Here is a 16,688-nt window from a genome sequence, read left to right on the forward strand (position 1 = left end):
AACAACACCCGCAATTCTGGAAACTTATTCCTTTACGCTTTACCGATCTACAAGTTTGCTCACCGTTCCGGCTTGAAGTGCCAATGTTTCGTACAATCCGAATCGTAGTACCAACGTTTTTTGTAATCCGGTTGATACGACCATGTATGGTCTTCCGAATTGTAGCTTGATATTGCTCGAAGGACCTTTGTTTGTTATAATTGAAATAATGGACAGCGTTCGGTTTTGGTGTTTAATGTAGGACGGTTACAGAAGTACTAAAATTACAGTGCTATTTACAAACCAGGTAAAGATACCCAAAAGGGTCAGTGGCCGCTTCCGAAAATGTAACATTTACCATGCACTATAAAAAACAGATGTTTATTGATTTATCGATGACTGGATGACCTAAACAATATTTCTTTCTTTGCTTTCTCCCAAAGTCTCAATAAACCCTTTTTTCGAGTGGTACATTTTTTTATATTATTTTGGGAATTTTGAAAAGTGCTGCTTTGCGTGTCAATTTGCCGCCCCCCTTTGGCAGCGCCCGCGTGCGGTGCACGCCTTGCACCCCCGCTTACGGCGGCCCTGTTTATAGAGCCTCTAGCGACTGGAAGTAAATACGTGATTTTGACGTTAGTTGGTATTTTCTGTTTTAAACAACACTTTTATTCAACTCATACATCATAATACAGCATTAACAAATCTTTAAATTCGTTTAAAATTGATATTTAAATTAACACCAATTATTAATTTTTATTAAGTATTTTGAATACCCCTCGGATTACATCCAGCATTTTTTTAAATTTTCATCGCCGCTGCCACTGCTTACACGATATTTGGAAGACCAAACCAAAATAATGTTCTGCGCACTCCCACCAGCTGTACCCTTTCGTGTTGCAAGCTGCTTCTACTTCGACGCACGTGAAGTTCAAAGTGCTCACAGCTCTTTCGTCGGCAAATTCCACCCGAATTTCGAAAAAAATGTTGTCCGCGGTCCGTATTTTCAGTCGTAAAGCCGTCGAGTGTTCCAAGTTGAGTTTCGACATCACCGGCAAAAGGAATTTCAGCCATTTAACCAACAACGTGAGTTCAACTATTAAACAACCTTAAGTTAAAATTACCCACTCTAACATTGCACTTTAAACTTGAAAAGTTGTCTATTTTTACTCTCGAGTCACTATTTGCACCGACAACCCCGAATTAAACCCTCAAATTCCGTTCTGAATTTTTTTCCCGAAAGTGAGGTTATGTCGCCGGCGATGTCGATATTCACGTTGTAAAAAATCTCATTTTCAGACCTCTTCGTTTTCTCTACACCCCAAATATGACATCCAAACCCGTTTCAAGTAAGTATAGTCACACTTGTTTGAATTGAAAACCCACTAAACGATGGTTTTAGATCCGAAGGCGTCAAGGGCATCGACTTGGGCACCACAAACTCCTGCGTTGCTGTCATGGAAGGCAAACAGGCGAAAGTAATCGAAAATTCTGAGGGTTCTCGAACGACTCCGTCGATCGTCGCGTTTAGTAAAGACGGGGAGAGGTTGGTGGGCATGCCAGCAAAAAGACAGGCCGTCACCAACTCAGCCAACACGTTTTATGCCATGAAGCGTCTGATCGGGAGAAGATTCGACGACAACGAAGTCAAGAAAGACACGTAAATTTTATCAGTTGTTTGTTACACTGTGGTGAGATGTTGTTTACAGGAATAATGTGTCTTACAAAATCGTGAAAGCGACAAATGGGGACGCGTGGGTGCAAGGAAGCGACGGAAAAATGTACTCGCCGAGTCAAATCGGGGCTCTCGTACTGACGAAAATGAAGGAGACAGCTGAATCCTACTTGAACACGTAAGTAAAGAATGCTGTTATTACAGTTCCGGCGTATTTTAACGATTCGCAACGTCAAGCCACAAAGGATGCGGGGCAGATTTCTGGTTTGAATGTTTTGAGGGTGATTAACGAGCCCACGGCGGCGGCGCTGGCGTACGGCATGGATAAGACCGAAGATAAAATGTGGGCAATTTTTGCAAGATAATATTAACTATGAAACAAGTCATTTTTACTTCTCAACTACTTTTATGTTTTCTCGACGTTTCATGATTCCTAGAGTACAAAAAATATGTCCTCGTTTCCGTCTGTTTGTCTGACGTTTAATCATCCCACCAACAATAAGATAAAGTCATCTCCAAAGTCTACATTGGCAAATATTTTTTAAATTTGAAAAAATAAGGTACTCTTGCACTTGTGGTTTATGAATCCATCTTGAGTTTTTACCTAGACATCCAGTTTTTTGAAAAAAAAAAAGTCAAAATTATGTAACATTTTCCAATTTAAGTTTGAAAGTTCAAAAGCGCATGCGCTTAAAAACATCCTTTAGGGTTTAAAGTAACATGATTTGTTTTGAATTTTTATGCTAGATTTAAGAGATTTTTTGAAAACATTAAACTGTTCAATTTTTCGTTTTTATAAATTTTAGAATTTTCAAGTTTTCCATGTTTCGATTTCTCTATTTCCAAGTTTCATGTTATCAATTTTTCGATTTTTCAATTCCTCGATTGTCCAGTTTTTCAATGACTTAATTTTTCAATGTTTCACTTTTGGGATTTTTCAATTTTTAGATTCAATTTCTCGTTTTTTGAAATTTTTCATTTCTCGTTTTTTCTATTTTTCGATTTTTAAATTTTTTTAATTGTCAATATTTTAATGCTGGGCGTTTCTAAATTTCCCATTTCTCAATTTTTCGATGTTTCGGCTTTCTCGAGTCCTCGATTAGTCAATTTTTTTATATCTTCAATTATTAGATTTTTCTATCTCGCCTTTTTTTTAATTGTTCGTCTATTAAATTTTACATTTTTCGATTTCTCGATTTATCGAGATTTCGGCGTTTCAATTTTTTTTATTCAGATTTTAATTTTTCGATTTTGGGCCATTTCGATTTTTAAATTTATCGATTTTCCAATTTTTGTCTTCTCGACTTTTCAATTTCCAGTATCGAAAACTCGAGAAATCGAAAAATCAATAAGTAAAATAATTGAAAAATCGAAAAACGAAAGACTGGAAAAATTGAAAATGGAAAACTAACAAATTGAAAAATCTAAAAACTGAAGAATGGGAAATTTGAAAAATCGAAATTCAAAAAATCAAAAATCGAAAATTTGAAATATCGAAGAACTGAAATATGTATTGAAAATCGAGAAATCGAAAAGGAAACAAATCGAAAATTCCATGTTTCAATTTTCAGTTTTTTTTAACTTGGGCTACTGTTTTTTTTTTTCATTGTTTCGACTTCTCATTTTTTCTAAATTTCTATAAAATTTGGAGATTTTTTTTACCGTTTTGGCTTTGTTAGATATTTCGATTCTTCAATTTTTGAAATTTCGCTTTTCCATTTATTTTTCGATTTTTGGATTTTCGAAATTTCGGTTTTCCGATTTCTCGGATTTTCGTTTTTTCGAGTACATATTTGATTCATCGAATTTTCGTTTTTTTTCCGTTTTTCCATTCTTCAGGTTCTCGATGTTTCAAATACTTTGCTTTTCGATTTTTCGTTTTTCGATTTTTCAGGTTTTTGATTCTTCAGTTTTTCGAGTTTTCGATTTTTCGATTTCCCGAGTGTCCAGTTTTTCAATGACTTAATTTTTCAGTATTTGATTTTTGGGATTTTTCAATTTTTAGATTCAATTTCTCGTTTTTTGAAAATTTTCATTTCTCGTTTTTTTTATTTTTTGATTTTTAAATTTTTTTAATTGCCAATCTTTTAATGCTGGGCGTTTCTAAATTTTCAATTTTCCGACATTCGATTTGTAGATTTTTCGATATTTTGATTTTCCCATTACTCAATTTTTTGATGTTTCGGCCTTCTCGACTCCTCGATTATTCGATTATTCAATTTTTTTATTTATTCAAACATTAGATTTTTCTATCTCTCCTTTTTTTTTTAATTTTCGTGTATTAAATTTTACATTTTTCGATTTATCGAGATTTCGGGGTTTCGATTTTTTTTATTCAGATTTTAATTTTTTGATTTTGGACCATTTCGATTTTTAGATTTATCAATTTCCCATTTTTTGTCTTCTCGACTTTTCAGTTTCGAGTAAAATAATTGAAAAATCGAAAAAGGGAAGAATGGAAACATTGAAAATGGAAAACAAACAAATTGGAAAATCTAAAAACTGAAGAATGGAAAATTTGAAAAATCGAAATTCAAAAAATCAAAAATCGAAAATTTGAAATATCGAAGAACTGAAATATGTATTGGAAATCGAGAAATCGAAAAGGAAACAAATTGAAAATTCGATGTTTCAATTTTCGATTTTTTTCACTTGGGCTACTGTTTTTTTTTCATTGTTTCGACTTTCACTTTTTCTAAATTTCAGTGTTGAGAATTTTGTTACCGTTTTTAGATATTTAGATTCTTCGATTTAGGAAATTTCGTTTTTCGATTTATTTTTCAATTTTTGAATTTTCGATTTTCCGATTTCTCGGATTTTCTTTCGAGTATTTGATTCATCGAATTTTCGATTTTTTTTTATTTTTCCGTTTTTCCATTCCTCAGTTTCTCGATGTTTCAAATACTTTGTTTTTCGATTTTTCGGTTTTCGTATTTTCGGTTTTTCAAGTTTTTCGATTTTCAGTTTTTCGATTTTTCGATTTTTCAGGTTTTTGATTCTTCAATTTTTCGAGTTTTCGATTTCCCGATTTTTCAATTTTTTGATATCTTAGTTTTTCGACTCTTCAATTTTTTAATTTTTTGATTCTTCAATTCTTTGGTTTCTTAAATTGTCACAGTTTTCTATATCTCCTGTTTTTAATTTTTTAATTTTCGCCTATTAAATTTTACATTTTTCGATTTATCAGTTTTATTAATTTTTCGGTTTTTCGATTTTGGACTATTTCGATTATAATTGAAAATTCGAAAAACTGAATGGAAAATTTAGAAAATCGAAGAACTGAAACATGAATCCGTTTTGAATTTTTATCCTAGACTTCGAAATTTTTGAAAAAAATCAAAATTGTACAATTTTTAGTTATTCGTTTTCATTAAATAAAAGACGGTCGATGCTCGAGCGTTGGTATGGTCTATAAACATCCCTCAAAACACGCTATAACTCGTTTTTCCCGTTGTAGAAATTGTTTGTTGTATTCAACGGTAGGCAACCAATAATGTCATTATTGTTTCGTAGTAACGGTGTGAACGTTAAAGTTTTTTAAAGTATAATTTGTTTTTGTTACACAACTTACTAAATTTGAGGTTTTTTTATTTTGTGATTACACATTTTTATAATAAAATTTTATAAACAAAACGATAATATGGTTAGCGCCATCTAGACCAGGATGGCGCGCGACGCTCTTTCGGTCGATAATTTTTTTTTTGTGTACTGAACATCAGATATGTTACTTCCGTTTAAAGTCATTTCACTGTTGAGCTCAATTGCAATGACGTTGAACCGAAGTGAGATATTGATGTTCAGTGCAAACGATAGAGAAATTAACGCAATCAGAGCAATCAAATTTCAAAATCTTCGCGGTAAGACGCTAACAGCGCCATCTGCTTTCACTTGAGATTACAATCGCCCAGCTAAGTTGTTAGGAGTAAAAATTTACACACAGTTGCACATCTCGAAGTTATCTCTGATAGTATTATAAGTTTATAAGTTAAATATAAGTCGTCTGCTTTCCGGTAATTTTTAACGGTAATTTTTAAGAGAAGAAACGTTGTTTTCACGCCCAAAACAATAAAACATGATAGCAATTAATAGAATAATTAAAGGGGCATACCTACCTATATTCAGTTTATAAAAACGTTTATTATTTGACTTGGCACTTGTCATCCAGTAATTTCTCACAAGATTTTCCCAAAAAGAACGTACATACCTACAGCAACTTACAACCAAGAATTTTCAAAATTTACATTAGGGAATGTTTGGATAGAAATGACGCTGGGTAGGTAGGTAGGTTTAGGTTGTAATTATCACAGCCACGCAAAACATACTCAGCCCAGGTATTTCATTAAACTATTTTCAGATTACCAATTTAAAACTCAACAGTAAAGTTAACGGTATAAGTAGCTGGGGTAGAAAATAAATCCCCTAAAGTTGGTTGCGTTCCAAAAATTAATATGTAAATAGTCTAATTAATTTAAGACTTAGAATCACAAAACTAAAAAATGACAACTTTGTAACAGCGTTATTTAAAAATAATCTGCTAAATTGCTTTGTTCATGATTTTATACAAGTGACCTCGAACACGTCTGGAAAAGTTGCATTTTTGTACAACAATTTATTTTGCCTAGATTATTATCAAAAGATGAGTTATCTGTTTACGTTGTCATCATCGATTAAATTATCATGAAAACATGTCTTTCCCACACTTGGATTTATGCGGACTAAAAACATGACAATCTCTCTTAATTTCAGATTATCGTTTCAATTTGCTTTATCTGATTATCTTTATGGAGTGATTTTTCTATATTCAAATAAAAGCCTTTAGTGTATTCCAAATATGAATAAAATATTTCTTCCAAAGTAATATTATAGTATTCTCTAGTTTCTTGAGCTGTTTTTGTATTTGTATTTAATAATTTTTATATAATTAGGGATTTAAAATTACCAACACCCAATAAAATCCTTATTGTTTTATTTAAATTATTTGGTGAAACCTATATAATATCTTTTGTTATTATTTTTTTTATAATATGATAATTCATTTTTAATATTATCATAATTTATTATTTGGTATTGTATTTTATAATTTCCTAAAATTTTCTTTAAATCTTTCTTAATATCGTGTAAATTCAGTGGGAGATAGCCATCCTCCACTGAAATTCCATATTGTATAAAGCATAAAAGATCATTTGTTATTATTATATTTTTCTTTTGAATAACGGAAACCATAGATCGGTAAACCACGTACTCAAATTAATTTTATAGGACTAGTTATTTGTATTTATAAACTCAAACTGGTTTAATGCATTAGAATTAATTTTATATTGCTTTAAAAGATTATATTCGTTACCGTAATTTTCCTATTTATCTACCAACTCTTTTAATTAAAATAATATTTCATAACTTTTTTTTGCCTTATTGTTACTCAACATCATTATTAATTCTTTAAAATTTTTAATCATTTTGTATATATTCATTCATTCCATCTACTCTATTTCTTCATATGTAATTTCGTTATCTTTTGAAAAATTCTTAAAATCGCGTCCTTTATCTCTCTCGTGTAACTCAATATTACAACAAATAATAGTATTATTAATGTCAATCATTTAATTTATTTTAAATTACTGACAGTGTTGCCAACCGTGGGAATTTTTTATTGAAAATCATCTTTAAACGAATATATTTTGTATGAAATTCAGCTAAATAAGCCAAAAAAATTCCCACGGTTGGCAACACTGATTACTGAGTGATTATATTTGTCTTCCTGTGTTATAGCTGTTTCAAAATAATTACTACGCTTCATATACCAATCCCATGTATAATAAATCTCTCAGTTTTAATTATGGTTTTTCAAATGCTCCAATTCAAATTTTTATATTTGCCATGCTTTCTTATTGGGGGAAATACTTCTGATGGACACTTTTTTTGCTTCTTCTTTCTTGGATTATAAAATTAAAGAAAATAATCCTGATTTTTTTTCTATATTTTGTTTGTCTTCTTCATATAATTATTTCTAATAGCTTTATTTATATTATGTTCTAAAATAATTGCTGTCTTTTCCCTTGAACCTAGGTTGATATCTAGCTTTTCATTCATTTTATGTAGACTTTTGTAATACGTAGGTCTCATATTGCCTCGTATATTGCACTAGATCGCTTTGATTACAAGTATTATTTTTTTCGACAACTAATTAAATAAACATTAAATTGATCACCTCCATATACAACACATATTTTTTGAATCTCGAGGCTTCTCACAATTTTACCTAAACAGTTTATGGATAATTTCTTGTGAAAAAAAATGTAATAAATTAAATGAATCGCTTACATAACGATGACCAAGAAGCATGGCAACTGTTTCAAAAAAAGTTTAACGATATGAGAAGCAAACCAAATAATGACTTTGAACGATTAGTATTTAAAAATATGCATAATCAATTTAAAATGTATGAAAACAATATATGTATTAAACTTGGCAAAATTAGGTTTTCTTAAAATACACTTTCCTAATCTTGAAGTCTTTGATGAATAAATTTTCTAATAAATGACTAGTCGTTGCTCGGTTTGTTTAGAACCAAAATGTCCAGGTGATTTTTATAACTATAGAAATAAATATGAAAAAACATGTAAACAATGTAAAAAAGCAGTTAATTCTACTCGTTTGTTATGTGTTTGTGGTAGATATTACACTAGAACTAATTTTAAAAGGCATATAAAAACAGATTTGCATAAAAATGGATTGAATTTATTTATTTGCTAAAAATTGTTTGTTAGATTTTTTTCTATAATAAATGGAACGAAGGAACTTGAGTAATCTACGTTTATCTGATCTGTTTAATATTGCAAAATCATTAGACATCAAATATATTAGAAAATATAATAAAGCAGACTTAATTAAAGCTATTATTAAAGCTGAAGAGCAATTACATGAGAAAATAAAAAACGAAAACAAAATAATGAGCGAAGCGAATTCAGAAATATTTTCATTTGATGATGATTTATTTGCTAAACCAAAGGAAAAGAGAGTTAAGAAAATCGAGTGTGACATATGTGGAAAATATATCAAAAGCACCCGAATGCAGCTACATAAAGAGAAAGAAAACAAAAAGAACCTAAAAACATTTCAGTTTGATGACGATATATTTGCTAAACCAAAAAAAAATAGAGTAAAGAAGATCAAATGTGATATATGTGGAACATATATCGAGGAAACTCGAATACATTTGCATAAATTAAAACATGATTTGAATAGTCGTCGTTTGCTTGAATTACGTAATATGGCAAAATCTTTAGGTATAAGATACATTAAAAGATACAATAAGGCAGAATTGGTAAACGAGATTATTCATGCTGAAGAGCAATTAAAAATAACAAGAGAAAACAAAAAGAGCTTGGAAATATTTCCGTTTAATGATGGCATATTTACTAAACCGAAAAAAGAAAGAGTAAAAAAGATCAAGTGTGATGAATGTGGAAAATATATTAAGGAAAGTCGAATGCAGTTGCATAAAGCAAGACATAATCCAGAGCCAGATTTTATTTTAGTTCAGGTTGCTTTTAAAGGAAGATTATTAACCTATCAGCATAATAATCTAGAAGAAGGTATAGATATAGAAACATATATGGATATGATAAAAGAAAAGGCTATTAAAGTAGTTATAAATGCTTTAAATCTCCATAAAAATATTAAAATCAATTTAGAGATGGAATGCGAGTTTATGAAACTGGAAAATGAAGACTTTATAATGATACATAAATTTCAGTTACCGAATGTTATACGAAGAGAACAAGATGATCTGGAGGAATATTGGGATGAACAAAAGGATTTATTTATATCAAGATGTGATGAATTGCAAGATAAGGGATCTGGATGGACTTTGAAAAATATAAATTATTTGCGCATTAATATAAACAAATATACACCGTTAAGCGGAAATTCATATGTAGAATTACCCAAGTGGATTAAAGATAAAAAAGCTTGCGTTAATGTTAAAAACAACGATAATAAATGCTTTATGTACAGCGTAATATCATGTTTACATCAAGCAAAAGAACACATAGATAGACTGAATCATTATAATAAGCCGGAATATATAAATGAATTAAATTTTGAAGGAATACATTTTCCTGTCAAAATCCAGGACATACCGAAATTTGAATCACATAATAAAATTAATGTTACCGTGTTTAGTTACGAAGAACAAATATTTTATCCTTTGTATCATAATAATAAGCAAATATATGAAATGAATATCGACTTACTATACTTTGGAAATAAAGATAAAAATCATTATTGTTGGATCAAGAATTTGAGTCGATTGTTGAATGATCAGTTGGAAGTAAATAGAAACAAAAAACATTTCTGTAGAAGATGTTTAAACTACTCCGCTAGAACTGAAGATGCTTTGAAGAAACATCAAAATGTGTGCTTTAGTAATGAACCATGTGTTCCGAACATGCCTGAAGATAATATATTAAAATTTAAAAATATTCAAAGAATGTTAAGACATCCGTATGTAATTTATTCTGATTTTGAATCTATTCTGAAACCTATTCATACATGCGAACCAAATCCTGAATCATCATATACTCATAAAACACAATTTCATATTCCCTGTGGTTATGGATTATACATTAAGAGTGCTTATAATAATATTGATAACCCATTGGAAATTTACAGAGGAGAGGAAAGTGATAAATGTTTTATAAAAAGAATAACTGAATATGCCAGAACAATATATAAGTTATTAAAAGAAAATAAACCCATAAAAGATATCGAACTAGAAGAATATAAAAAAACAAAAATTTGTTATCTTTGTGAAAATGTGTTTTCTATAGAAAACCCAAAAGTAAGAGATCATGATCACTACACTGGAAAATATAGAGGAGCTGCTTGTAGAAAATGCAATTTGAAATATAGACAACCATTGTTTATTCCAATTTTGTTTCATAATTTAAGCGCTTACGATTGTCATTTGTTTATAAAAAAATCTAGGAGAAGATAAAGTCAATTGAAATTAATACCTAATAACGAAGAGAAATATATTTCTTTCAGTAAAATTTTAAGAATGGATGATAATGGATATATCGAACTGAGATTTATCGATTCATTTAGATTTTTAGCAAGTAGCCTAGACAATTTGTCATCTAATCTGGAATCAAGTCAGCTGAGAGAAATAATTAAATACTTTTCAAATCATGAATTAGATGTGTTATTTAGGAAAGAAAAAAGCAAGATAATTAGAAAAGGAATATATCCCTATGAATACATGGATTCTTTTGAGAAATTTTCTGAAACAAAACTTCCATCAATAGATAAATTTTATTCTTCGCTCACAAAAGAAGGAATTTCTCAAGAAGAATTCAAACATGCAGTGAAAGTATGGAAATATTTTAAAATTGAAAACTTGGGTGAATGGCATGATTTATACTTAAAACTAGATGTTTTGCTATTAACTGATGTATTTGAAAATTTTAGAGATTTATGTTTAGAAAAGAGTTATGGACTGGATCCTGTTTGGTATTATACAACTCCGGGGTTAGCTTGGGACTGTATGCTCAAATATACTTCAGTGAAGTTGGAATTATTAACTGATTATGAAATGTATTTGTTTTTTGAAAACGGAATTAGAGGAGGTATTTCACAGTGTAGTAACAGGTATTCGCAGGCAGATGAAAATACTCAGATTATCTATATAGATGCTAATAATCTATATGGATGGGCTTTATCTCAGAGATTACCAGAAAAAAACTTTAAATGGTTGACTTGTGATGAAATTAAAAATGTTGACGGTATACTGTTGTCAGATAGTGATACGGGTTATGTTTTAGAAGTTGATTTAGCATTCCCTATAGACTTGGCTATTCATAACAAATTCAATGACTTGCCTTTGGCTCCGGAAAATAGAATTCAAGTAGAAAAACTACTTTGTCATTTCTATGATAAAAAAAATTATATAATTCATTACAAAACATTAAAACTTTACAAAAGTTTAGGTATTAGAATAACAAAGGTTCACAGAGGTATAAAATTTACTCAGTCAAATTTCATAGCACCATATGTAAAATTTAATACTGAACAAAGACAGAAGGCGAAAAATGATTTTGAAAAAGATTTCTGGAAATTAATGGTTAATGCACCATATGGTAAGTCTATGCAATCTGTTAGAAACCAACAAAATATTAAATTATATTGTGATGAAGAAAAATTACAAAAAGCGATAAACAAACCTAATTTTAAACACAGAACTATATTTAGCAAACACCTGGCAGCAGTTCACAATTATAAAACCAAAGTATTGTTTAATAAACCAATTTACATTGGGCAAGCCGTATTAGATTTATCGAAATTATTAATGTATAACTTCCATTACAATGTAATTAAAAAAGAATTTAATGAAAAAATAAAACTTCTTTATGGAGATACCGACAGTTTCATATATGAGATTAAAATGGCTGATTTCTATGAATTTATGAAAAACAATCCCGACTGTTTTGATACATCTGATTATCCAAAGGACCATCCATTATATTCTGATAAAAATAAGAAAGTAATAGGGAAATTCAAAGATGAATTGAATGGTATTAAGATATTAGAATACATAGGTTTAAGGTCAAAAATGTACAGTTACAGAACTGAAACGTGTGTTTCAAAAAAAAAATAAAAGGTATCAAGAAAGCAGTATTGAAGAAAGAAATAAGTTTTGAAGATTACAAAAATTGCTTATTCAATCAAACTGAATACTTCCATAGACAGAGAGTGATTAGGAGTCATAAGCATGATATTTTTACTGAAGAAGTAAAGAAAAAGTCTCTAAGTTGGAAAGATGATAAAATATACCGTTTACCTAATTCTACAGATACATTAGCTTATGGAACTATTTTTTATTAGCGTTGAAGTAATAAATTAAGAAAACAATAATAACAATTACGATAATAAACGTAAGAATAAATATAATAATTTTTAATTTACGAACTTGTTGAATAAGACTTGAAAACTTTTTTCTGAATTTTGGATATTCTTCATTGAATATATTTAAATTCTTGAATACAGTACTTTCCATTTAATTTACAATTTTTGAGTTTTTTCATTTATTGCTCTCATATTTTTAGTATGTCTTTCAAATATTTTCAGACTTCTTTTCTTTACATCATCGATGTTTGATGGTATTACTACTGTTTGGTTTCTTAATTCTGCTAATTTCTTAGGATCATAATTATTGTAGTTGTCTAATTTATATTCCAATTCATCGATTTTATTATTAGCGGATTCTAGTTCACAGTCTGTCATAATTAATTGTTCAAGGAATAAATTAGCTGTTTTTCTTGCAACCGACTATTTTTGCTCCATCTTCTAATCTGTCTATTTCAGTAATAATAGGTTTTAAATCTTTTTTCCATTTTTCTTTCTCATCGTTGGGAATGTATGAAACTAGTTTGTCCATTTATGACTGAAAAGTTTCTAAAGATTTACTAATTAATTTATCTGCTTCTTCATCTAAACTTATATTTTTACGACTACCTGCTTTATGTTCTACATTATCGAATATTTTTTTATTTTTTATTTTATTTTTTCTCTCTTTTGTTCCCAATTGTTCCGATTTGTTCTCTTTTGTCCCGGATTGTTCCCGTTTGTTCTCATTTGTTCTCGTTTTACATGCAATCTTAATTCCAACTGAATTTAGTCCCATATTTAGGGAATTTCTAGGAATATTTTTAGATTTGCAAAATTCTGTCTTTGTTAGTTTTTTATTTACAGTCGAATTGAGATATTCAATAGCAAAATTACGATTTCTCATTTGAGTTACTTGATTGATATTTTTTGGTATATTTAGCTTTTTATCAAGAGTAAAAGATTTGTAACTATTTTTAAATTGTTGGAGTTCAGATGGCTGTCTTGTTTTTAATGGTGTGTAATACTCTGCAACAATTTTACTTTCTTTATTTGTCATTCTTTAATTTATTAGAAAATTTATCTGAATTAGAAATTAGAAAAAATGACAACAAAGAAATGTTAGTTTTTTACACCTGCTAGAGTACAAGCCACCAAGCTCACAGCAATTGTGGAGTTTATTTTTACGCTATAGCCATACTTACCTTACTTGATTAATATTCTTTGCTACCTCTATACCTAAGGGTATACCTGTTTAATTTTTTCTGCTCTGTATAAAAGATTTAAAACTTTTTGAATTGTTGGTGTGTTTGTTAACAGTGTGTCATACTCCGCGACAATCTTGCTTTCTTTGATATTGCCCACATTTATAATTTATTTTTTACAATTTGGGTTGTCAAACGCCCTCCATTTTACCACTAGTGTTAAAAATGACATTATGTTATCACAATTTTTAAAAAACGTAGAAAATCATTAATATAATCAAGGAATCAAATTTATTCTATCTTCTTGGTGATTCATCAGATTCGTATAATTCCTTTGATTTTAAGAATCTTCAGAATCACCCGTATCAAAAAAACTTGTATGCAATACGTTGCACAATGGCTGCTTTTTTTGCGCATAAAGAGCTATTACAAATTCTATTTTGAATTTTGCCATTAATCCATTGACTCACAATGTCCGTAAAAGTTGCATATTATACTTACTCAAACTTATGAAATTATTACAGATAAATTATAAGTTAAAGGGTTAATTCAAAATGCAACGATTGCTAAAATCCCTCTGGCCTGTCTATCATGCTTCCAATTTGTTTGTATTTTGCTATTTATTGTGACCAACATTAATTCTTGGTTTTCATCATTGTTACAGGTTACATTGTTACTCTTCTTTGGGGGACCATCCGATCAAGAGAAAATGTACCCTTTCACCGGATTTTGAAAATGTTCTGAATTCTGATAACTTTGTTGATAAAAGTGGGTTGATTCTTGCAATTCTTAATTCGAACATTCCTGTGATACTTTGTACAGCACCGCGTCGGTTTGGAAAATCTGTAAACTTAACTATGCTTGAACGATTCTTGGAACTGGAAGTAGATGAAAATGGAATAGAGAAAACAACGGTTTTGGAAGAAAAGGTCAACTATAAACTGTTCAAGTCAGCAAGGTTCAAGTTAAAAGTTATGGACCCGCGGAATAAGAACTTTGTAACAACTCATTTCGGACAATATCCGATTATCACACTAAATTTTCAATGTTCTCGTCCCATCAGAAATCAATCTGATGCAGTGAATGTGTGTAGACGAGCTATACATGAGGCTTTTCAGCGACACAGGTACCTTTACAAATCCACAATGTCACCGTTGGAAGAAGATGAAAAAGATGTTTGCAGACAATGGTGTAACGAATGTGCCTACGATGGAATTCCAGAAATAAAAGTACAGGCGGGGTTGGCACACTTGGCAGTTTATCTGAATAAGTTTCATAAAAAAAAAGTTTTCCTGCTTGTTGACGAGTATGACTCGATTGTTTCAAATGCATTGTACAATCTGGTAGATGCCAAGTTGAAAGTCCTAAGGGAAGTTGTTTCATTCCCCATTGGAGCTATTGGAGATGCTTTAAAACGATTTTCTGAACTCTTTCAAGGAGTGTTTATGACAGGAATTTTAGATATTGCTGGTATGACGATTTCCAGCGTATTGGGTAACGTGTTACGACGACAATTCGGAACCCCCAATCTGTGCCAGGATTACTATGGGTTTTCTGAAGATGAAGTCGATATGCTATTTGATCGGTTTAAAGTAGAGGAGGGGTTGAGGACAAAAGCGAAAGCCAAATATAATGGATACTGGAATGGGGACAAGCAACGACTATATAATCCTCAATCGGTTGTGCGTTTTCTGGAAAATTTACAACTGGGAGAAGATGCTTTGCAAAATTATTGGCAACAATCTGGTTACATCGAGAACATGGATAACCTATTTCAAGAGGCTGTCGTGCGTGACTTGTTGACTACCCTACTACAAAGTGCGATAGATATGCGAGATTTGAAACTGAAACCGTTAGAATTAAGTGATCTGCAATCGTTGCATGGGATATTAGATGATGCGAATTTGGGTTGTGACCAAGACATTATTGTTAGGTTTTTTATATCTCTTGGATACTTAACATATGCTGATTCAAAACTCAAAATACCTAACGGCGAGTTAATTGAGGAATTTACAGAGAGGCTACGAAACTATTTTTTTTTTAAATATGGTATTAACAAAAATTTGTCCAAGGATTGTTCAAAATCATTTTCTAAACTTGTCAGTCTCAGTGAAAAAGATGGCTCATTAACAGAGTTCACTCAAGAATTAGCAAATTTTCAAAATTCTGTAACCCGTCTACTTTAAGAGTCAAAAATTATCCATCCACTAAATGAGGCAACATTACAGAGTATAATTACATTGACATGTACTCACGACGGATTTCTCTTTGGAAATGAAATAATCATCCCAAATTATAGAACCAGAATTGATACAATAATGTATAATGATAAATCTGGGACTTTAACCGAAATAAAATATGGTGAACGAGATACTGCAAAAGATGCAATAAAGCAAGTTTTTGAAAAACGCTACTTCACTGTCTTCACAACGGCGAAATATTTTAATGATCGTCGTACACGTCCTTCTCTTTCTCTTATTATGGGAATTCATGTAGATTCTGAAAATAAAGCATCTGTGATGTGCCTCCGAAAGGAGGATATTAGGGCTGTTCTAGATGATCTCAACATTGCGCCAGGGGAACCGCTAGAAAATCGCATTGCGAAAGCTGTTGATACTATGGGTGAAGAAATCATTAATCTATTTTGCGAAAGAGCAATTCGTGTCTTGTAACATAGCAGAGAAAAAAATGTAATTGCGGCTAATTTTTAGTTTTAATTCAGTATATTTTTAAGTTTAGTAATACTTAATTCAAAGTGTATTTTTAAGGTTAGGGGCAAGTTGATTTTAGTTTCGATCACCTAAATCTGTTTTATTTCGGTTTTGGTTTTGTTTTGAAAATATATTTTCTATAGTTATGGTTATAATAAAACATGAATTACAAAGTTTATATTGTTTTAGTAGAAATGAAAAGCCTCCTTTTTTTTTAATATTGGACTTTTAGTA

The 16,688-nt window shown here is 30.4% G+C and overlaps 1 protein-coding gene across 1 annotated transcript; it reads left to right on the top strand.

Annotated features, from left to right (window-relative positions):
* The first annotated feature begins 828 nt into the window (after positions 1-828).
* Positions 829-16,630, top strand: LOC135136255 (uncharacterized). Its single transcript, XM_064065453.1, has 5 exons — positions 829-1,065; positions 1,279-1,328; positions 1,382-1,639; positions 1,689-1,832; positions 14,408-16,630. The coding sequence occupies exons 1-5, from the start codon at positions 964-966 to the stop codon at positions 15,927-15,929; spliced, it is 2,076 nt and encodes a 691-aa protein (XP_063921523.1). The 5' UTR covers positions 829-963; the 3' UTR covers positions 15,930-16,630.
* The last annotated feature ends 58 nt before the right edge of the window (positions 16,631-16,688 follow it).

This window comes from Zophobas morio, unplaced genomic scaffold, assembly GCF_036711695.1.
Source record: "Zophobas morio isolate AGI-343-1 ecotype UQ-CSIRO unplaced genomic scaffold, CSIRO_AGI_Zmor_V1 ptg000026l, whole genome shotgun sequence".
Lineage (NCBI taxonomy): Eukaryota > Metazoa > Arthropoda > Insecta > Coleoptera > Tenebrionidae > Zophobas > Zophobas morio.

Coding starts and splice junctions, on each gene's coding strand:
- LOC135136255 (XM_064065453.1), top strand. CDS start 964: ATGTTGTCCGCGGTCCGTATTTTCAGTCGTAAAGCCGTCGAGTGTTCC. Junction 1,066..1,278: donor TCAGCCATTTAACCAACAAC/GTGAGTTCAACT, acceptor TCTCATTTTCAG/ACCTCTTCGTTTTCTCTACA. Junction 1,833..14,407: donor GCTGAATCCTACTTGAACAC/GTAAGTAAAGAA, acceptor TCATTGTTACAG/GTTACATTGTTACTCTTCTT.